The sequence below is a fragment of the Protopterus annectens genome, chromosome 8.part1 (assembly GCF_019279795.1).
Source record: "Protopterus annectens isolate FY-2018-M chromosome 8.part1, PAN1.0, whole genome shotgun sequence".
NCBI lineage: Eukaryota > Metazoa > Chordata > Ceratodontiformes > Protopteridae > Protopterus > Protopterus annectens.
In genome coordinates this window covers 246672130-246694659 of record NC_056742.1, presented here as the reverse complement: position 1 = coordinate 246694659, position 22530 = coordinate 246672130, and the positions used below count along the sequence as shown (strand labels likewise).

At 41.5% G+C, this 22530-nt stretch overlaps 1 protein-coding gene across 2 annotated transcripts in view; it reads right to left on the bottom strand.

The window, feature by feature from the left end:
* Positions 1-22530, bottom strand: part of ANKRD11 (ankyrin repeat domain 11) — a 1034395-nt gene that overhangs the window by 571931 nt on the left and 439934 nt on the right. For both annotated transcript variants that reach the window (XM_044081841.1, XM_044081842.1), the window contains exon 7: positions 14960-21759. In XM_044081841.1, coding sequence (XP_043937776.1) covers positions 14960-21759 — 6800 coding nt within the window. The remainder of the gene's footprint in view (positions 1-14959; positions 21760-22530) is intronic.

Sequence of the window (22530 nt, the reverse complement as noted above, 5' to 3'; positions counted from 1 at the left end):
CCCATGTAGGCAAAGGTGGCTTCCTTGGAGGCTTTAAATTTTTAATACCTCTTAGAAACTGCCTGAGTAGAGGATGAGAGAAGACTGGAGGGATCCATGTTGTATTCTGCTGAAATTGCTGATGCATGAATCTTAATGGAGGAGTAAGACAGGCCATTGTGGAAGAGTTCTGCTAAATATTCCAGGATGTTAGCTATGTTTGCACATGATACATTTTCTCCTTTTGCTGCACTCCAAATGAGGTATCTTTTCCATTTTGCTGAATAAGTTTTCCTTGTGGAGGGTCTGCGAGCCTCCAGGATAATGTCTTTAACCCTCTGAGATAACTCTGGGTTATTTTGTTTTATGTAAGATTCCAAGCAGCTAGCTGCAGTGTTTTCAAGTTTGGATGCAGGATCTTGAAGTTGTTCTGTGTTAGCAGTAAAGGAACTAGAGGTAGAGGCCATGCGTGTGCTTGAGACATACTCCTCAGTAGCGGGTACCAATTCTGCCTCGGCCAGTCTGGAGCTATCAGGATGATTTTTGGGTGATCTTCTTTGATCTTCAGTAGCACTTTGTGCATCAAAGGAAGAGGTGGGAATGCATATGCTGTTAGGTTTTCCCAACTGAAGGATAGGGAGTCCACCTTCCAAGCAAGTGGGTGGTATGTCCTTGTGCAGAATTTTCTCAATTGGTGGTTGTGTGGGGATGCGAACAGGTCTATTTCTGGTAGCCCCCATTTCTTTGTAATGGATTTGAAGATGTCTGGATGCAGCATCCATTCGTGGGAATCCGTGGTAGTTCTGCTTAAGGTGTCTGCTAGTATATTTTCTTTTCCTGGCACAAATATAGCCTGGAGCTGAATGTTGAGGTTCAGGGCCACATTCCACAGGTCCATTGCCATCCGGCATAGAGGATATGAATGTGTGCCTCCCTGCTTGTTGATATACCACATAACTGTGGTGTTGTCCGTCATCAGCAAATGACCTTGTTGAAGAAACGGTCTGAATGTCTGAATTGCCTGTTTCACTGCCAGCATCTCTTTTTGATTTATGTGTAGGTTCAGCTGGTCTTGTGTCCATAGGCCTTGTATACACTTGTCTACCATGTGTGCCCCCCAACCGAGATCTGAGGCGTCCGTGGTGATAGTCTGGCTTGGGTGAGGGCTGTGGAAAGGCAGTCCTTTGTTCAACTGACAGGCCTGAGCCCACCACAGGAATTCTTGCTTCAGGCATGGGATTATTAGAATTTGGGTTTCTAGGCTGTGCTTGTGCTGAGACCATAAATTCCTTAGGTACCATTGCAACTTCCTCATATGTAGTCTGGCATGTGGAATCAGTATTATGCAGGATGCCATGTAACCCAGGGCTTGCAGGACTTTCCTTGCTGTAAGCTGGTTCTGCATTGTTAATGCCATGAAATAGAGTGGTAGTTGCTTTTGCTTTTCTGCTGTGAGAAATGCCATTTGATTTGATGTGTCCAGTTCTGCCCCCAAGAATGTTATCCTTTGGGATGGTACCAGCCTTGACTTTTTTATGTTGACTGTGTATCCCAGGGCTTGCAATAGGTGAATAACCTTTTCCAAATCTTTTGTTAATTTGACCTTGTTGTCCGCTTGTATCAGGCAGTCGTCCAGGTATGGATAAATTTGTATTCCCTGAAGCCTGCAATGAGCAATTACTGATGCCAGGCATTTCATGAATACTCTGGGCGCAGTAGATAAGCCAAAGGGCAATGCTGAGAATTGATAATGCTCTGATCCTGCAAGAAATCTGAGGTATCTTCTGCAATCTGGTCGTATAGGGACGTGCAGGTATGCCTCCTTGAGATCTAGAGTCACCAGCCAAGCCACCTTGCCCAGCATGGGAAGAAGTTGCTGTAGGGTCAGCATTTTGAATTTTGGAACAATGAGATATGTGTTCAAAGTGGACAGGTCGAGGATAGGTCTCCATTGGTTTTCTTTTCTTGGCACCAGGAAAAGTCTGGAATAAAATCCTTGTCCTTGTTCCATAGGCGGTACCTTTTCTATAGCTCTCATCCTTAGTAAGTGGCTGATTTGTGCTAGAGCGTTTGTTTTTTGGTTTGGTGGTAGGTTTGGCATTCCTCTCTTCCTTGGTAGAGTATGGAAGTGAAACCTGTAACCTTTGTCTATTGTCTGTAAAATCCATTTGTCTCCTGTAATGTAATGCCAGTTTACTGAAAATAAGGCTAGCTTTCCGCCTAAGGGTGCTTCCAGTTGTTCCCTGGTAGGCGGTATCAGAGTCAAGTCACTGACACTGTCCTGTGGTAGTGGTAGTAGCTGGGTCTGTGGCAGTACTTCTCTGGTTGTTAGGCTGCCACTGACGTCCCCTGTAGGCACCTCTAGATTGACCTCTGCCCCTTGGGCGCCTATTTCTGCCTCTCTGTGCTCTGGTGGTGTCTGGAAAGGACCAATTCTTCGAAGGCCAATTTCTACTAAACCTCGGAGGCTGGACCTGTAAGAAATCCTTGACTGTTTGAACAGATTTTGCTTTTTCTTCCACCTTCTTTAACACTTGCTGTGCAGGGGAGCCAAACAAACTGTGTTTCTCCATGGGAGCAACTAGGAGCTTTGACTTTACATGGTCTGGTAAGGATTGCTCTTTTAACCATGCATGCCTTCTGATCACTGTACCAGTCATAGCTGATCTAAAGGAAGCCTCCAGTGCATCATAGCCGCATTTTAAAGAATGATTACTGACCTGCTGAGTGTTATGTACCAAATCCTGAAGGGACTTACGGTCTATAGGTTCAGGAGAGGATAGTTTTTTTATTTAGCTGGTCTAACAAAAATTCCTGGTATTGAATCATGTGGAATTGACAGTTTAAGGCCCTAGCCGAAAGAGTAGCAGAAGTATAAACTTTTTTACCCCATCTCTCTAATGCTCTAGATTCTCTTTCAGAGGGGAGGGGGTTTTTGGCAGTTGCTACAGCTTTGGGGCCCTGTGAAATAGTTTCAGGATCTGCAATAGGAGCCTTATACAAGTGATAATGAGTGTCCGGGACCCTGTAGTATCTATCGGACTTAGCAGGGGCCGGGGGAAGAGAGTCAGGGGCAGTACAAGCATCATTAAATGCATCATCCACAACTGTTAGTACTGGAGGAATGGCTAAAGGCCTGTGCTGTGGCAAGTGTAAAAAGGTCCTTAGCCTCTTCCTAGAATCTGAAAAATCCTGGCCCTGCCATTGAAATTGTTCTCTCATAGCATGCAAGGTTTCCCCAAAAGAAAATTCCTCAGGAGGAGAGGCAGAAGGAATGGAGTCTTCTGCGTCAGAGTCCTCATAAGGAGAATAAGGGCCTTCTGGAGGATTTGAGTTTTCTGAATCATCAGAGGAATAATCTGAAGAAACTGGCTCAGGGGGCTCTGCTCTAGGCCTCTTCTCTGGAGGGGGATGAGAGGCCCTGTCAGGGTGAGGATGGGATCCCCTGATCAAAGAAATGAGATCCTCTGCCAGGCTGAGCATTTGGGAACTAGAGCTAGGCCTGTGTGAGGGGGTTTTAGCAGGCAAGGCCTTAGAAGATTTAGCTGCTTTAGCCCTAGAAAAAGCCTTGATAGACATGGATGCAGGGGGCCTAGCAGCTCCACGTGCAGGAGTAGATATGTCTAAAGGAATAGTATCTGATAAATCCTGGGTGCCTGCTACAGCAGGAGAAATTTCAGTAGCAGATTCAGCCATGCTGTGCGAGGCCTCGGCTGTCGGAGGTATGCTTTCGGCCGAAGGAAGAACCACGGACTCTGTTTCAACCGAAACCGAGACACTCGCGGTTGGCTTAACTGTGGTTTCGGCCGAAACCGCGGACTGCGAGTGTCGGTCCTTTTCCTTACGCTTTTTAGCTAATTGTGAAGTCGGAGTCTCCGACGGCATTTTGTAAGCAAAAGCGAGACCAAAAAACTCCTCCGCAAACTCCGACCGACGTCTAAGTGTCCGTCGGTTGAAGGAAGCACAGGCTAGACAAGCTGCTACGTCGTGGTCTGGGCCTAAGCAAGGTAGGCAGGCAGTAAGAATGGAAATCCTTATGAGGTATTTGTTTCCCACAAGTTAAACAATTATTTACTTTTTCTGACATCGGCTGAGGCAAGAAAGAGTCCCCAACGGGGTACTTAGCTTTTAAGAAGTCTTCGGTAGTAGAAATCTCTGGATCTGACCGACCGGCACTTGCGAACAGCTTCTGCTTCGGGCACCGCGCGGCAAGAAAGACTGGGGAAAATGGCGTCGGCTGATGCCTTTATACCCAATTGACAGCAGCTATGACGTCGGGTGAAGTGCGACATCAGCCGAGGCCAGACCCAGACTTTGGAATCCGGCCGACCGAAGGGCTGCCTGAGGCAGGACAACCCATATGTTAGGACTGCAGATGCATCCTTGAAGGACATCTATACCGCCAAACTTCTTGGGAATGGCCCCTTAATATTTTAGAATGCAGATCTTACAGAGAACTACTCTAAAGAGCAAGTAACCAAAGCACTTTAACAAATCAATCCAGGACCCTGCTCCCATTACCTTTAGGAAACACATTCTTGAAGTCTGTTTACAATACTTGCTGGCATTCACAAACACCACTTAAGGGTCTGTCATGGGGACTTTTGCAGACAGGATTCTTACATCCTGTATAGTATGTCAGGCTTCTTTGGGACTGGGGGGAGTTGAGAATATGGCTAGGAGTAGTAGCTTTAAAATCATCTTTGAACACTTGGAATACAGAAAGTACTGCTGTGGGCCATGATCTCACAAGCTTTAAGTCACCTCAGCACCTTTTGTAGGAAAGTGAAACTTCCTTGGCTTTCCACCTGAAATACTTTCCAATTAAAATGAGCACCTCTCCAAATCAGACGTCTTCTGGGAGGGAGCCTGACAAAATGGTCTCCTCGCTATTATTCTAACAGAAGCGAAGACTTGGGTAAACAGAACAGACCTTCCTTGTCCAACATGGAGTCAGAGCCAGGAGGTGATGATGCCCTTTTTCCATTTTTGAAAAAGGTCTTGCTTCCTGGTAACCAAGGCTTGTTTGTCTGTGCCTAATCCTCTGCTAGGCAGCTGCATATTCCTCAGCAGGACTACAGGAGACAGATGTGGCAGAGGCAGGATCAATGTCAGCAGACTTGCTACTTGTCCCTTGGGCATCAATCCTACTGCAGAACCAAACAGTTACTACATTCTGACAAAGAAGGTGACAGCTGAACAGCTTCAGTAAAAGTGAGCTTTTACTGAAGCTGTTCAGTAAAAGTGAGCTTTTTGGAGCCTCCTCTATCTCAGTGTTTGGAATACCCTGGAAAGGATCAAATGGAAAGGGCAGTAAGAAAATGTGAAAGCAGGATGTCCTTTGCTGGTACCTGAAAACAAGTGTCTGGCACATCTGTATCACTATACTGGAAGCCTGTGTAATTATACTATCTGTGAACTTGGCGCAGTGGTGCAGAGATAGCGTTGTCACCTCACAGCAAGAGGTTCTCCGATTCGCTTCTCAGCTGGAGTGCTTTCTGTGCTGAGTCTGCATATCCTCCCTGCGTTTGTGTAGGTTTTCTCTGGGTACTCTGGTTTCCCCCACATTATAAAGACATGCGTCTGGAGCATTTGTCTCCGGGCTTCCGCTGAAAATTGGCATCGTTCCCAGTCAGATTTTCCCAGTAAACAAATGTTAAATAAATAAAATAAATAACTCAGCATCTACCACTGAAGAGGTCATGAGAGGGGAAGTTGTAAGCTCTGGATTCAAGGCAGGACAAACCAATACTTCTTTAAGAGAAGTGCTCTCAGACCTTGATGGAACTATCATGGTCTCACAAAGCTTCACCTGGTTGCTCTCTGACTAACATCATTTGGGATGTATGTATTTTATGTGCCTTTTTTTCTCCTTACAACCTTTGATGGTTCCCAACTTAAAAGACCAAGTATGTGAAAAAAGCCTTAGAAGGGACTAGCAAAAATGGATGGACTGCTGACTGACCATTTCTTAAAGTGGAAAAAAAAATATTTGAAGATCAAACAAGCTATGCTCCTTTTAGTTCTGTCTCAGCTGACATCTCAACTTAGGGGACTCAAGCTAGTGGAGGAGATCAGCTATAGTGAGGAACATGACCAGAAGCTACAGAAGTCAGACTTGAAAGTGGACATCTGTCGGCAGCTAATAACCATTAATAATGAATTATACTGCATCAGTGACTCCTACAATGAACATCTTAGCACTACCTACATGACACTTGGAAAACGAACAGAAGAGTACAAAATGAAATAAAATTATGCTAGATGGGGCAGTGAATAGACACGGTAAGCAAGCAGGAGCCACATGCTCATCTGCAAGCTTTAAATTACATGCCACAGCCCTTCAAGTCTGGATAGCTATGCAGACAAACACAAAGACACCTTGCTGTCATATTCAGTCTCTGTGGAAGGGCCTCAAGGTGAAGCAGGGTCTTTTATGAAACTGCATTCTTGTGGGAAAGACTACCTAGAACTGCGTAGAAAGCAGTGATAACAGCCATACATGAAGCTGTATTTAAAAAAAGAAAAAAACAAGTAATCTCTGTGGTATCCCCGAAGTCTCAAAACAACCCACTAAAGTGTAGTGGGTCTAAAAACAAAACAGTGTAAGAAACTTCTCTGTGTGGAAGATTTTCAGTCCATATACTTCTAGTTAATCACTGTATATTAATCAGATCAGACAATAGTAGTAGAAGTAGCAAACGTAAACTTGTCAAGTCAAAAAGTAATAGAAAATATATAATTCTACAGTATTACTAAGTATTCGAAAGTAATCCACGCAAGGCAGGCAGTCTGTTTCCAGTCAAAAATCCTTTATTAAGTACACAGACAAGCGATCCAAGTAAAAAAAAAATAGAGTAATAATTTCCTCACAAGCTTTCTAAATATATATATACTTTTTATCAGGCATGGGAGTGGTTTACTGTGCTGTAAAACAAAGTGTTATTGGTACACATGTTAAATTCACATCCCTTCCCCCATCAGTGTGACATTCGAGCTGGTCCTGCCCTACCTAGTAGCTGTCATAATAATACATAGCCCTAATGTACTTTAATGGTACATCTTATTTAACCAAATTATTAAGTCTGTGATTTTATACAAGGCAATATACTACATGGCTGGAAATATACCAACCTTAGTTCATTTTGCGATCAAAAATTATATATATACACATATACATTTTAGTTTCTATTTTCATAACCTATTGTTAACAAAGATCGCTTTCGTCCTTCTAGAATTCTTCAGGTCTGTGTACAAGAACCCTAAAAACCTATATAATTGTATAATTAGTTAGTATTGTTATTACCATCATTTTGAATAAAGTGGAAAAAAAGAGAACCAGAAAAAAGTAAAAAAAAAATATATGTATGATGACGGAAACAAAATATACACTTAAATGTCAAATGATTTAAAATGGTATTTAAAACCAATGTGTAGAAAAAATAAAATAAAATACACTTAGTCATGTAAACAATGTGGCAATTTTCTAAGTTCCAGTGCACTTTTAAATGAACAATAGTAGTTTAGTCCAGGCTTTCTAAAAGAGTTCAGCTTTAATTGCCACACGAGTTCCTGTTTCTCCAGAATATTCGGGATGTCTCCTTCAAGATCACCCATGTCTATGCGATCCAGGATCTGGAACTTAAAACCTGTGTGTCTTTTATGAAGAGAAAGGTGTTTGGCTAGAGCTTTATTTTTACATCCAGAGCGGATTTCTGACAGATGACATGAAATCCTTCGCTTGAGTTTATTTAGTCTTGCCCACAAAGAATGCATCACATTCATTGCACTGTGCCCTGTAAATTACTTTTTTAGTGTTACAGTCACCCCCTGCACTGGTTTTAATGATTTTCTTTAAATAAGGGCAATAAAAACCATCACCTTGCTGTACAAATATACAAAATGTACAATTATAGTTTCACATCTTTTAGTGCTTTTCTCACATGGTCTAGGTTTAAATTCAACAAAACTTCTAATATTCCTGGCCTTCCTATAAACAAATGATGGGGCTTCACCTAAGATGTTAATCATTAAAGGGTTTCCTGTGACAATGTCCCAGTTTTCTTCAATAATATTTTTGATACTGTGACAATCCAAAGTGTATGTCAGGATGCAGCTATTTTTGCATTTGTTATTCTCTGTGGGATTACTTAACATTTTTCTACTGGGGAGGTTGAGTGAAGGTGCTGCAGTCCTTTTCAGTTCTATAATGGGTTCCAGGATGTTTTTTAACATCTGACTTTCATAGCCTCTCACTAGAAAATCATTCTCTAAGTTGTTCAGGTTTCCCAAAAATGGTTCCAGCTCTGTGGTGATATATATTTAGAAAGCTTGTGAGGAAATTATTACTCTATTTTTGTTTTACTTGGATCGCTTGTCTGTGTACTTAATAAAGGATTTTTGACTGGAAACAGACTGCCTGCCTTGCTTGGATTACTTTCGAATACTTAGTAATACTGTAGAATTATATATTTTCTATTATTACTTTTTGACTTGATGAGTTTACGTTCGCTACTTCTACTACTATTGTCTGATCTGATTAATATACAGTGATTAACTAGAAATATATGGACTGAAAATATTCCACACAGAGACGTTTCTTACACTGCTTTGTAAAAAAAGAAAAAAAACCGGTGTGGGGTAAAAATGCTAGACAAAGTATTGAAAGAAATTATATATATATATATATATATATATATATATATATATATATATATATATATATATATGTGTGTGTATTTATTTATATATTACATACACACGCACACCAAAAGCAAGCCATTAGCACCTCCACCCCTGATTCTGCAAACCAAAACACAAGATGTATTTTCACTGCAGCTGACTGTCCTCCGCACACAAGTTCTGACTTCACAGAAGCAAATACACAAAACCAGTATGAACTTGGCTATAGCCAGAAAAACTTCTGTTGCAGTTTCTCAATGTACTTTTTAAACAAGTGTGTTTTAATCCATTCTGAACAGATATTTTAGGTTCTCAATTCTCACTTTCAAAGCAAAGCAAAAGCCATAATAGTCTTAAAAAGGGAGGAACTAAACAACACATGGAAAATAAGCAACTTTATCAGAATATTCTAAATCTCAGTACACTAATTCTAGTTTCTGAAATACAATTGCCTAAAATTCTATATACCAACAACTTTAAATTTAGAAAAGGTAAGGTTTTGCAAGGGCTCAAACTTGAGGGGAGAGTCAATTTCTTATAGCAGAACTGAAATGCAACAGGAAAAAATATACAGCTGCCAGACTAAACTATTTCAAGAGAATATCTGTAACTTAGAAAAAAAAGTATAGTGAAGTTTTTACCCCTGTTATTTCAATTAAAAGAACAGTTGCGTAAAATCTTACAATAACCATAGATGTCCTTCTCTTCCATGTTGCAGTTTACTTAGTGTGGGATTCCCTGCCTCAGGTGACCCGAACATTGACTCCTATACAAAAGCTTAAGCCTGGTTGCTTTAAGAGCATGGGACATCACACGTACAGCCATAAACCAGGGGGCTTAAATGTGATGTCTGCACGCACAGACCTCAGAACTTGAAGGCCAGACAGGCAGTCAAACAGAGTATTAAGTGTCAAGTGTCATATGCTGGCTAGTCTGCTCTAGTTGAACGGTAGAGCTTCCTAGTGCCTAAGAGCTGTCAACAGTCCAAACTTAATCCAGGGTGTTGGAGGGAGGGAAGGAATACTGCACATGGAAGAGAAGGACATCTATGGTTTAAGATTTTACACAACTATTCTATGTCCTTCTATTCCTATGTTGCAGTATTCTTACTGTGGGAGAGTACCACAGCTTAGTTAGAGGGAAGGGTGGAGGAGAAAGTGGAAGACTCCAGAAACCCTTGCAGGACTGCTCTAGCAAAGCCTGCCCTGGCTCTGTAGACTTAGTCCAGTTTGTAGTGTTTGGTGAAGGCGTGAATAGTGGACCAAGTGGCTGCTTCCATAACGGATGCTGTGTCCAGCCTTTTGAGGAAGGCTTTGGAAGTAGCCATGCCTCTGGTGGAGTGAGCTCTCACCCCATGGGATAAGCGCTTGTCATGGTGTGAGCAGCAGAAGGAAATGGATTTTCTGATCCACCATGAAATAGTTTGAAGACTGCCTTGCCCAGAGCCCTGGGATGGAAGGAGAAACAGTTGGTTAGATTTTTAGTTTTGTCTAGGTACAATCTAAGTTGTCTGTGTACATCCAGGAAATGGAGAATCCTCTCACCATTGTCAGCTGGAGAGGGGAAGAAGGTGGTTAGGTGAATAGATTGATTTAAGGACAGTCCGTTGACCACTTTGGGCTTGAAGGAAAGGTTATTGCGCAAGGTCATCCTATCCTTGTGGAAGGTTGTGTAAGGGGGAGGTCACAGGCCACGAGAACCTGTAACTTTGACACTCTCCTGGCAGAAGTAATGGCCGCCAACAGTACAGTTTTCCATGTACACAATTGTAAAGAAGCACTGCTAGCTGGCTCAAAGGGGATCAATGTTAGTTTTTCCAGGACAAAATTGAGGTCCCAGGGTGGTAGGAATGGTTTTCTAGGTGGTTTGATGTGTAAGACCCCTCTCAGGAAGTTTTACATCCAGCTGGGACAGGAAAGGGGGGTCTAGAGGCAGGCAGGCAGGCTGAAATGGGCGAAAGGTGGACTTTCACTGAAGAGTAAGAAAGGCAATCCTTAATGAGTACACACACATAAGCAAGGAATAGGAAAGGGTCTGCTTGGCTGGGGTCCATGTCCTTATGTACACACCATTTGGAGAATCTCTCCCATTTAGACAAATATGATTTCCTAGTAGCAGGTTTCCTGGCCTCCCTAAGGACTGTAAGCACGTCTTCAAAGTAGTGGTGTCTAAAAGGAATAAGACATTTATCACCCAGAGTGTTAGTCCTAACATCTGTCTGGTGAGGATGAATTAGAGTTCCCCTTTTGTTGTGTGAGAAGGTCCACCTTGTGGGGTAGCTTGTGGTGATTGCCCTTGGGTAAAGAGAGAATTAGGGGGAACCAGTGTTGCCTTAGCCAGTTGGGAGTCACCAGCAAGATTTCTGGTTTGTCCTTCCTGATTTTCAGTAGGACCTTTTGGATTAGTGGGAAGGGTAGAAAAGTGTATAGAGCCAGTCCCTTAGAAGGAATGCTAAAAGCATCTAATCTCCAGGCAAGTGGAGAGTGAACCTTGGTACATAATTTATTCAATTGCCTGTTCTGTGGAGAGGCAAAAGGATCCACTTGTGGAGAGCCCCACTGGTGGACAATGTCTAGAAAGGTGTGTCTGTTCAACATCCACTCGTGCTGTAAAGAGGATGTTCTGCTGAGAATATCTGCTTGTTTGTTGTCCCGAGAGGAGACGTATGAATCCTCCAGGGACAAGGTGTGCCTGGAGGCGAGGTCCCAAATTTGTAGAGTTATCCTGCAAAGAGGTAAGCTCTGGTCCCTCCTTGTTTGTTGAGAAAACACAACTGTGGTATCTGTGAATATCTGAAGGGGGCCTGGTTGGAGAACAGGAAGAAAAGCCTCCAGGACCAAAAGAACTGCAGTCATTTCCCTTACATTGACATGCTTCTTTTGAAGGGTAGGATTCCATTCCTTCTGTACTCTGAAACCTTTGCAGGTAGCTCCCCACCCTAGGTCTGGTGCATCTGTGTGCATGATTTGGGTCAGGGAGGGCATTTAGAGAGGTAGTCCTGGGTTGTGAAGGATTTGCTGAATCCACCACCTTAGTTCTGTTTTGAGGCAGGGCAAAATGGGAATCTGTTGCTCCAGGGAGTGTTGGTGTTGTGATCACACGTTTTTAGGTACCAGTGAACTTCTGCATGTGTATTCTTGCTAAGGGAAGCATAGGAATGGTGGGGGCTGCCATCAGCCCCAGGAATTGCCTTGTAGATATCTGGGGGGGGGGCTAGTACATTGTTTTGGAAGTGACTGGAAAGGGACAGGACGTTGTCCTGGGGAAGGAAAGCCCGCATCACGTCTGTCCTGATCCTGCAGCCCAGAAAGATTTTGTCTTCCTGCAGGAGTAAGGAGGATTTGTTTAAGTTGAGGGTGAAGCCCAGGATTTGTAGAAGGGAGGTGGTGAACCTGAGATGATTTTGGAGGAGGTCTTTTGTCTCTGCTAGAAGGAGAATGTTGTCTAGGTAGGGATAGACTTGGACACCTTGCATCCTGCAGTAAGCAATGTCTGGGGCTAGGCATTTTGTGAAGACCCTGAGTGCAGTAGACAAACCAAAGGGCAAGGCTGTAAACTGAAAATGAGAGTAGGGTCCAGTAAAACAAGTATTGTCTGTTGGAGGGTTTTATGGGGATATGGAGATAAGCCTCCTTTAAATCTAGTGTGGCCATGAAGGCCTGGGCTGGGATTAAGGGGAGAACAGTTTGAAGGGATAGCATTCTGAATGATGGAACTTTCAGGAATTGGTTTAGGAAGGATTGATCTAGTATAGGTCTCCAAGGCCCATCTTTTTTGGGGACCAGAAAGAGTCTTGAGTAAAATCCTTTTCCTTTCTGCCCTGGGGGAACAGGTTTTATTGTTCCTAATCTTTGGAGGTCCAGTAGAATGTGAGGAGAGACGTGGATTTGATTTTTGGGTGGGAAAGGGATGGGCCTTGGGATGGGTTTTTCCTTCCAAGAAAAGAAGTATCCATTTTAAATGATAGTCAGTATTCCTTGATCTGATTTGATGTTTTTCCAATAGGAGAGACAGTGGGGGAGGCAGGCTGACAAAGGTAGGTGGGCAAGGCAGTCACGCATTGCTGGGTGCACTTCTATCCTGAAAAGGCTCTCTGAGTCGGTTGAGAGGGAGCAGGTCTGGAGTAGGTCTGCCTTCTGGTTCCTCTCCTGTGCCTGGTAGAGGAGGGGGTTGCAGAGGAAGGAGTTCTCCTGACAAAAGAAGTTTTTGCAGAATAATTCCTGTAATACTTGGTAATAGGAGACACATGCAAATGTTTGATGTCCTTGCAGCTCCTTACTTTTCTCCTACAGGTTTTTAAAAAGCTCTGCAGATTGTTTGCCAAACAAAAGGTTATGGTCTAATGGGGCGTCCATAAGTTTAGTTTTTAAGTCCTCCAGGAGTGGCTGTAGGCGAAGCCAAGAATATCTGCAGGGGACTGAAACAGAAGCTGCAGACATAGCAGAGGCCTCTGTGGCATCATAACTGCACCTAATGGAATATGTTGCCACCTGTGAAACCAGAGACAGTCTAGATGCTATCTCAGATTTAGTACGGCAGTCAGGGGGTGGCAGCCAGGAGACTGGAGGCTTGTGAAACAAGGTCCAGGGCATATTTTACAATGTTTGCCTGGTAACTGATACCTCAGAAAGCCAGGGTGGTGGAGGTGTACACTTTTTTCCCAATCCTGTCCATGCTTTTGCTATCCTTATCAGTTGGCAGAAGAGATGTTGAAGGAATCCATCTAGACTGCTTGCCAGGAGAGACAGCAATTACAGCAGGGTCTGCCAGGTGGGGTGGGAGTGGGGGGCTTAACTAAGAATTTTTGCTCATCAGGAACTTTATAAAACCTGTCCTGTCTCTTAGGTGCAGGTGGCTGAGAGTCTGGATTCTTGGATGCAGAGGAGAAAGCATCCAGATAGGCAGGTAAGACAGGTGGGATGGCTGATGGGGAGGGTGATTCCACTTGAAGGAGTTCAAAATACCTCCTCTGGGTGTCAGTCATCTGGGTAGTATCCCATTTGAAGTATTCTTTCATCTTAGTAATTGTTTCACCAAAAGTAATATCTTCTGGTGGGGCTGCCCCTTCAATGGCTTCCTCATCTGGGGAATAGTATTCCATAGGAGAGGCAATCTGTGAAGCATAAGAGATGGATTATTCAGAAGATGAGCACAGTAAGGTTCTAGATCCTCCTCTCCTCCTTGGATAGTAGGCAAGGGGAGAGAAATGGCAGAGGCAGGCCCAGGACTAAGCACTGGAATAGTGGAGGGAGAAGAGGTTGTGGGCCTAAAAGCCATAAAAACCTGCATCAAAGAATTAGCAAATGACCGTCAGTCTGGGACTCCTTCAGGGGTAGGAGTCAAGTGTTTAGTTTTTTTTTTGTTTCTGCTTAGAAGGTGTAGGTCTGGGAGGAAGGCCTAGGTTTCTGGGGCCTGAGCTTCAGGTAATGGCATCTCTGTCAGTTGTCCAACTGATTCTGGTTCCCCCTCGACATCGGTAGGGACTGACTTTTGTGCTATCTCCGTGGACGTACAGGCTGTTACTTCCGAAGCGGCTTCTTTGGTGGGAGCTGACGTGAAGTAGACAGTTCAATCGGACATCCCTCAACCCCTAGATTGGAAGCGGGTGGGATGTCCAATGGCAGAGAGGCAACAGACATACGCTTGGAAACTTTGGCCTTTTTCCATGGTGGTTCAGTCGGAACAGCAGATTTGGAATTTATCCTAAGTGCAAGCTTTTTGAGTCGTTGGTTCTCTAAATATAAGTTGAGGGTAGCCAGATGGCTACGAAGTGTCTCCGGAACAAAAGACTGGCTAATGGAAGAAGCATTATGGTTGTGTTCCTTCCCTAGACAAGAGACGCAACGGTCGTGCACAAATTTCTGTGGTATCTGACACCCGCAATGGCATTTGCCCTTCTTAGCTGACATCGGCTAACAATAACTACAGCTACCCAAGCCTAAGCAAAAGAGACAAAAATTTTCCCCAACGGAGTACTTAGCTTTTTTAGAAGTCTTCGAGTTTAGGAGTGAAGTGATCAATGTGACGTCATCTGGGGATGAAAAGTTCTGAGGTCTGTGTGTGCAGACATCACATTTAAGGTCCCTGGTTTATGGCCCTACATGTGACGTCCCACGCACTTACAGCAACCAGGCTTAAGCTTTGTACAGGAGCCGATGTTCGGGTCGCCTGAGGTGAGGAATCCCACACTAAGAAGACTGCAACATAGGAATAGGAGGACATCTAGTGTTACATGAAGTGCATTTACAGCAGAGACCACACATCTTAGAAAGTGAACATTACAGCATGAACTACATACCACAGGAATATGAAGTTTACTTAGAGGCTTGCCATCCAACAGATAGGAACCAGTATATGTAACATACTCAGCATAGCATTGAGGAGCCTGAGGTGTAATATAGCAGAGAATTTTCCTTTTTTCTTCTATTTTCTTTCTAATCTGAAGATATTCAAAGTATGGGTTTGACCTATCACTATGATAGGGCTCTATATCTTCCAGTTTAATTGCATCCACAATAGCTGCTAATGCTTGTTGTATCATCTCTCGGGTTTGTTGATTAGTTGTGTAACGCTGCTGGGGTTGCTGGTTTGAGCGCTGGATTTTCCTTTTACGAGGATGCTGAGTTTGATTATCATCATCTTCCCCCATTCTAGCTTTATTTCTTGTTGATTGTGCAGAAATGGAATGTGGTTCTTTTTCTGTTGTGGTAACAGTGGACATATTTTGCTTATTCTGGTTAGCAAGCATCTGAGCTCTGTTTCTGGTGATTCGGGGAGGTACATCATCTACTCTGGAAGGCTTGGGAATTTCTACTATGGGTTTTACTACTGGTTCTGGGGCATCTTCTATATGAATACTACCTTGAGCATCGGCAATCTCTGCAGTCATAATTTGAGTAACTGCACTAATGGTTTGAGTAACACAGTTTTCAACAGCTGGTACAATGTCATTCTGGACTGTATCAGCTTGAAATGGCCCATTTTGTAAACTGTTATTGATGGACACTGGTGACACTGGCAAAAAGGTTTCAGCAGCACTGACATCCAGTTCTGTTTTCAATGGCTGATCAAACTGGAATGAATTCTCAAATGAGTTTTCCATAGCATCTTCAGCGAGTTCCATGATATTTGTTACAGGCACTTGGCTCTCTTCCATTTTAGAATCTTGCAACTCAGGTTTCAATCCATCTTCCTCAGATACTGGGTCTCTATCTCTAGCCATAACTAATGGAACAACTGGAGAAGCAGACGGCATAACTACATCAACAGCAGTAGCAGAGTCAGAGTCAAGAATACTGACATTTTCAATATCATGCTTCATCTCTTCAGAGCCTGCAACAGGACTTAATTGCATAGGTACAGCTTCAGGTATCAATGTATCCTGTATCTCTCTGTCTTGCAGTGGCAGCTCAGGAAGAGAGAATGGCCCAAGATCTAAGTCTTCAACTGAACTCACAAAGGGATCATGCCATGGTGTTGCCTGGTGCAAGTCTGTGTCAAGGTGCGAGTTAGTAGCAAAGATATGAGGAGGGTGGGTGTGGGTAGGTAGATGGGATGTGGAGTCATTGTTTTGAATGGGACCTTCAGGTACAATATCATCAATGAAATTTTCTTCTAATGTGCTGACATCTGGTATATTTTCTAAAGGCATGCACGGTGGCTCAGGCAGAACGTCAACAGAGCCCTCATCTTGATGTGGTCTTGTAAAAAATGAGTCTATTCTAGCAGGAGACATGTAATGTGACGGTGTCTCACAAACTGCAAGTGCTACATCTTCCCGAGTTATTTCTTTCATGTCTTGTTTGTCACTTGCGTCAAGAAGAGGTTCAGATGCTGTCCCAGAAAAAGACACAGGAGAACCAGGAAAGTTAGAAACTTCAGGGGTGAATTGTAGTGTAGCAGAATTTACAGACTCTGAAGAACAGAAAGGTCTTTGAGGAGACTTCAGTAAAACATCCTGTGCAGCAGTCCAGCTTAAGGAATGATCTCCAGGGTTCACAACTAAACTAGGAGTTAGGTTCAGCTCTGAGTTTACAAGAGAAGAATCAGTCCAATCTGTTTTTTGTTCAGAAATACTTGAATTGATATCATTTTCCTCAGCAGCTGGTAAAAAGTTAGTTTCTGGAGGCATAATAGAAGCAGCAGCTTGCTGCTGTTCTACGGAATCTATACATATATCAAAGTCAATGTGCATGCTATCCTCAACAGAGGTAACTGGATTTTGGTCTGTATGTTCTGTATGAGCAGGAGATGCACTGGACTGGAAATCAGAGTAGACACACTCAGGTGACTGGGAAATATTGACACTTTCTGTAGTAGAATTCATAGATTCTACTCTTGGTGAAGGCATACTGTACTCAGGAGAGAAATACTCTGGAGTTAAACAAGAGAACTTGTCAGATGAAACATGGAGTGGTGCAGATTTATCCTCCAGTGACTGTTGCACTGGAGAGTCATAACCAGATACAGTGGGTACACTCTGTTGTCTATAGAACTTATCTCCAATTTTAAATTCCTCTTCAGAAACCCTCCTAATATCTACAGACACTGAACGATATAAACTTGCAGAAGCACTTGATTTTGGAGTATGACTAGGGTTGTCTGAAACAGTAGTAGATGCATTTGAGAACCTGTCAAAGAAACTAGGTGAACATGCATTCATGGACATTGTTGGTGTTGGCAGTGAATTCTGACATTCAACGCTATCAAATAAATCTGTATAATCCTCATTACTGCAAGATGGTGTTCGCGGATTTTGCATCACATCTTCAAAACTTGAACATAAGGCTACCAATGCTGGTGTTGCAACACCAGTTGGCTTGCTATGATTATGATCTGGCCTTGGAGAAGCAGACAAAGTTTCTTTTATCTGTGGACTAGAAAGCCAGTCTTTTGAATCAGAAAAAGCAGGTTGGGTTTTCCTTTCAGGAGACATAATTGTAGTTAAGGGCTCCTGTGGCTTCTTCTCCTTGAGCTGCAAGTCAAGGCTACCTGTCTTTTTACCTGTTAAATCAACATTCTTCTTTCGGGATTCTTCAGTCAGTTTGCCTTTATCCTTCACTTTGGTTTCACCAGATCTGTGCCTCATCTTTTCTATCTGCTTCATTCTCTCTTTGTGCTTTTTGTGCCTCTCCTCTATCTCCAAGTCTTTCTGGCTCAACATTCTTTCAAAGCTAGTCATCTGCAAGTATCCATCCCCCAATAACTTTTCCCTGGGCTTACTCTCCTTTCGAATTCCATCTCTAGCTGCACAAAGTTTATCATTTGAATCCTTTTCTTTCGTCTTTAAAGGGTCAGCTCTATTGTCTTTTTCAGGGTTTTCCTTAACTTTATCCCTTACCTTTGTTTCACCCAATTTGAAAATCTCATCTTTTGTTTTTTCTTTCACTGCATTGTGTGAACATTCCTTCTCTTTAAACCCTAATTTCTGCTCCTCTTTGTAATGTCTTAAGGTGCAATCAGTATATTTGTCTTTGTGTTTCTCTTTCTCTTTCTCTTCTTTAACCTTGTCTTTATGCTTGTCTTTTTTCTTCTTTTCTTTGGATTTTTCTGAACTGAAAGACAGATGGAGTTTATCTTTTTCAGTCTTTTTAGAAATCTCCTTTTCAGGCTCATTTTTCTCCTTTTTGTCCAAGGACGTAAAATCACTGCCTTTTGCGTGCTCATCTTCAGTTTCCATTTTTATACAGGTGTACCCAAAAACTTCTCCATCTAAAATGGATGCATCTTTTTCAGATTGCACATTTTCTTTCCTAACAGTGGCTTCCTTGAAATCTTCTGTCTTTTCTCCCTTGTCTGATTTTTCTTTCTTAATCTTTTCTTTTTCATGTCCCTTCTTAGAAGATGATGAAGAATGTCTGTGTCTCTCTCTAAGTTTCTCATGCTGGTAGAATACAGAGAAAGAATCTTTCAGTTTTTCATCAGTCAGCTCCGTTAAAAAAGCTGAGTCATAAGGATTATTTAACACAGACTCTTGTCCTTGGTCTGTGAAACTGTCCAAGGAGATCTCACTAATTCTGTCAGATTCATCTTTGTATTCACTGCGTGCCTCTTCCAGTTTCTCTAAAATACTCTTATCAACTTCTGTTACCTTAGATGGCTTCCTTTCTTTTACATGTTCTTTTTCATTTTTTTCTTTATGCTTAAGTTTAGCTTTTTCATCACATGGGTGCCACTTTTCTATTTTATCAGGCAGTTTTGGCTTGTTTTTCTTTTCCTGATTTGAATCTACTGAAGTTCTGTCTTTTCTGTCTTTATACTTAGGGTCTCCAACATCTTTTTTATCTTTGTGTTTCTCAGACAGTTTCTCCTTTTTCTCTTTGCCACCATCTATTAACACTTTATCTTTTTTCTTTTCTTTAATTTCTTTTTGTTTTTCAGTGGAATGCTGTCTCTCGCAAGAGTACTTTCTTGTTTTGTCACCTTGATAACTATCTTTCTCTCCAGTACAATCTTCTCTATCCTGTCGCTCACTGACTGCATCACTAAATTTGTAAGGCAAGCTGCTCTGGTCTTTCTCATCATTTTCATCAGTAAAGATATCACTTTTATTATACCAGTTCTTCTCTCTCCCCTTTTCTAATCGTTTTTCTGATGTCTCCTTCTCTCTGTCAGTTTTTTCTTGACCTTTATCTTTTTTGTCTTTACTCTGATCTGTAGATATTTTCCGTTCCTTTTCTTTATTATACTGATCTTTGCTATGTTTCTCTTTTGAATCCTTTCTGTCTCTGAAACCCTTTTCACAGTTCTTGTCTTTTGATGACTTCTCAACAGTAATTTTTTCTGCTTTTTCCTTATCAACATCTTTTGGCTTCTCCTTGTGTTTTTCTAGTTTAAATTTTTCCTTCTTGTCTTTCTCTGTTATCTCCTTCTTGTCTTTCTCTTTGCCCGAATGGTGTCTTTCCCTTGTGTCGAATATTTTTCCATTAAACTCAGAATCAGATTTCTCCTTGAGATGCATTTCACCACCATATTCTTTAAGTTCCTCTCTATAAGATTCTTCTTTAATTTTAATGTCCTTTTTCTCCTTGGTGGTATCCAAAGAATCTTTACGCTCCTTACTACAATCATTGGAATCTTTATCTTTTTTATCTTTTACACCTTCTACAGAATCTTTTCTTTTCTTCTCTTTTTCAAGAAAACATTGAACAGATTTGTGTTTATCAATCTGGTCCCTCTTCTTTTCTGAGTTCTTGTCATTGTATTCCTTTTCACGTTTTTTCATAGTCTCTTTTTCATGGCGTTTCTCACCGTGTTCTTTCTTGTCCTTCATCTTACTATCTTTTTTCTTGTCTTTACTATCATCTTTTACCGTTTCAACTATCAGTTTAGCAACCATATCATTTTTGTGGTCTGCATAATCTAATGAACCATCCCAGTTATCTTCTCCTACAATAAGGAAGGAAGAGTCAGAAGACAAATCAGAAAACCACCTTTCCTGCTGGTCATCAGAAACACTAAATTTTGTTTCTTCATTTTCTAAAAACTGTTTCTTGTTAAAGGCTTCATAGTCAGGTTCGCCTTTGTAGTTTTTCTCTTTTTTCTTTTCATCTTTAGGGTTTTTATCTTTTTCGGTTCTTACCTTTTCTTCTTTTGAATCACTCTTCTTTTCTAACTTCAACTGTTTGTCCTTATTTTTTTTCTTTTTCTCCTCTTTGTGAGTTCTTGTTTTTTCATCCTTAGGTGATCTATCTTTTACAGAACGGTCTTTATCAGGCTTTAGTGATTTCTCTTCCTCTTTCAAACACTTAGTGATGTCTTTGTTTATATGTTTACTTTTTTTTGATGCTTTTTCCTCCTTTAAGTTTTTCCCAATTTCATCCTTAATTGTCCATTCCTTGTCTTCTGACTTTAATTTGAATATTTTTTCATCCTTTTTAAAATAGTCTTTCTCATGTTTAGAAGGCTTCGACTTACTGTCAACAACACATTCTGGTTCGACGACAAAGATTTTATCAATTTTTGGTCGTGCATCTTCGTAATCATAAGTAAAGTTTTTTTGCATCACTGTGTCTTGATTACTGGTCACATTTGTACCTTTATCCTTTTCTTTGCATTTACTTTTGTGTTTGTGCCTCACTTTGTGTTTTTTTACAGTTTTTCCTTCTTTGTCTATTTTTGGAATACCTCCATCCACACTAGAGTTTTTTAAATAGTCCAAAGAAGTTCTTTTCTCTGACACTACAGTAACAGGATTGTTTTTCTTTTTATATTCTAGTTTCTTTTTTACCTGCTTTACTGCTTCCAATGTAGAGTCCTCAGATGTGTAATCAGAATCACTCGGCCTTGATCCAGGCGATTCTGATAAGGAACTGACATCGGACCAAGCTGGGGAAGATGCTGTTTTCCAACTGTCTGTTCTCCAGTGTTTGGAATGCTGCTCTGTAAAAACCGGAGTATGCTTTTGTGAAGTTAAATTACCATGTGAAGAGGTGGAAGATGCAGAAAGAGAATTGAACACAGCCGAATCTTTAAGATTCAAGTCTGATTCCTTTACACAGTTAGAGTTTTGAACAGCAACCCTATCATCGTCCTCCTCAGTGTCTGCATGTTCAGTCTCTGACTCTGATGAACAAAACTTTTCATTAACTTTATTAAAATGGACCTCTTTATTTTTTGCATCCTTCTTTCTCTTTTTCTTTACTTTAGTCTTTTCTTTCTGCTGTTTTGTGATGGTAAGTTCACAAGTCTTGCTTCCTGGTAACATGGAGTGTGTAGAAAGCTTTCCTGTAGGGGTTGGGGCAAAAGCTAGAGTTCTATCTTCATCATCTGATGAATCTGACAAAATGCGTCTTGGAGTTTTCTTTGGTGTACTAGAATTGTTTTTTGAGTAAGTTTTAACCTCCATTTTAGGGATAAAATTATTCATCTTACTTCTAAAGTCTTTTTTTAATAAATGTTTGTCATCAACAGGAGGAACTCTATCCTCTTCATCATCTTCATCAAACTCATATTCATCTTTCACTGGTGTTGCTGTTTTCAGTGGCTCTGAATTCTTGGTCTTATGTTTCACACCTTTTTCAAATTCAGAGTCAGTGTTATTACCATCAATAGAACTTGAAGGGGCAAAAGAAGGAGCATCTTCATCTTCTGATGAATCTGAATAAACAAAAAAAATAATTAAAATTGTCAGACTCCTGCATACAGGTTCTAACTTACAACCTATAAGAAAAAGTAAGTACACAGAATATGCAAACTTTTTTCCATCCTCATGAATTAAAAGTATACTCTAATTATGCTTCAGCAGATAATCTTGTAATTATTGCTGGACTCTTGCAATCCTGGCAAATTTATGTATTCAGATAGTTCTCTTACTCATGAATGCCAAATGCATACATTAAGTGCTGAACTACTTACAGCGTTTCCATTCATAATCCATGTTTGTGATTAGTTAGAATTGTTCATTTAAGGTTCAGTTTTCATTTAATGGAGGTGGCTCATCAACTGAATCCTCATTCTCTTGATAAACTCAAAACCTTTAACATGCAGTCTACAAAAGGTTGAGTTTATCAAGTGAATAAATGTTCACAAGGCATAGATTTTCTCAGCTATTTGTGGGCACAGGTACAGTGCTAATGTTCTCAATACAGTAACAGGAATAGTAAAGCTGTGTGCCTACTTAACATAAATGTTATGTTCAAGTTGAAGTAATGACCTCTGGAAGTCGGAGGCCAATGAAGATTTTAGAGACTTGCTCCTTTCCCCAGGTCTAGGCAGATGTCCTCACACCCAATGTAAGGGTATAAATGTGTGTCAGACAGCACCATTTCTGCAGGTCTTTCTTCTCCCTTGACTGGAGTCTCACTCTTTCTGCTGATGGCTAGGAGCACAACCAGCCCAATAATGTCCTCAGTATAGGAAGAAAAGGGA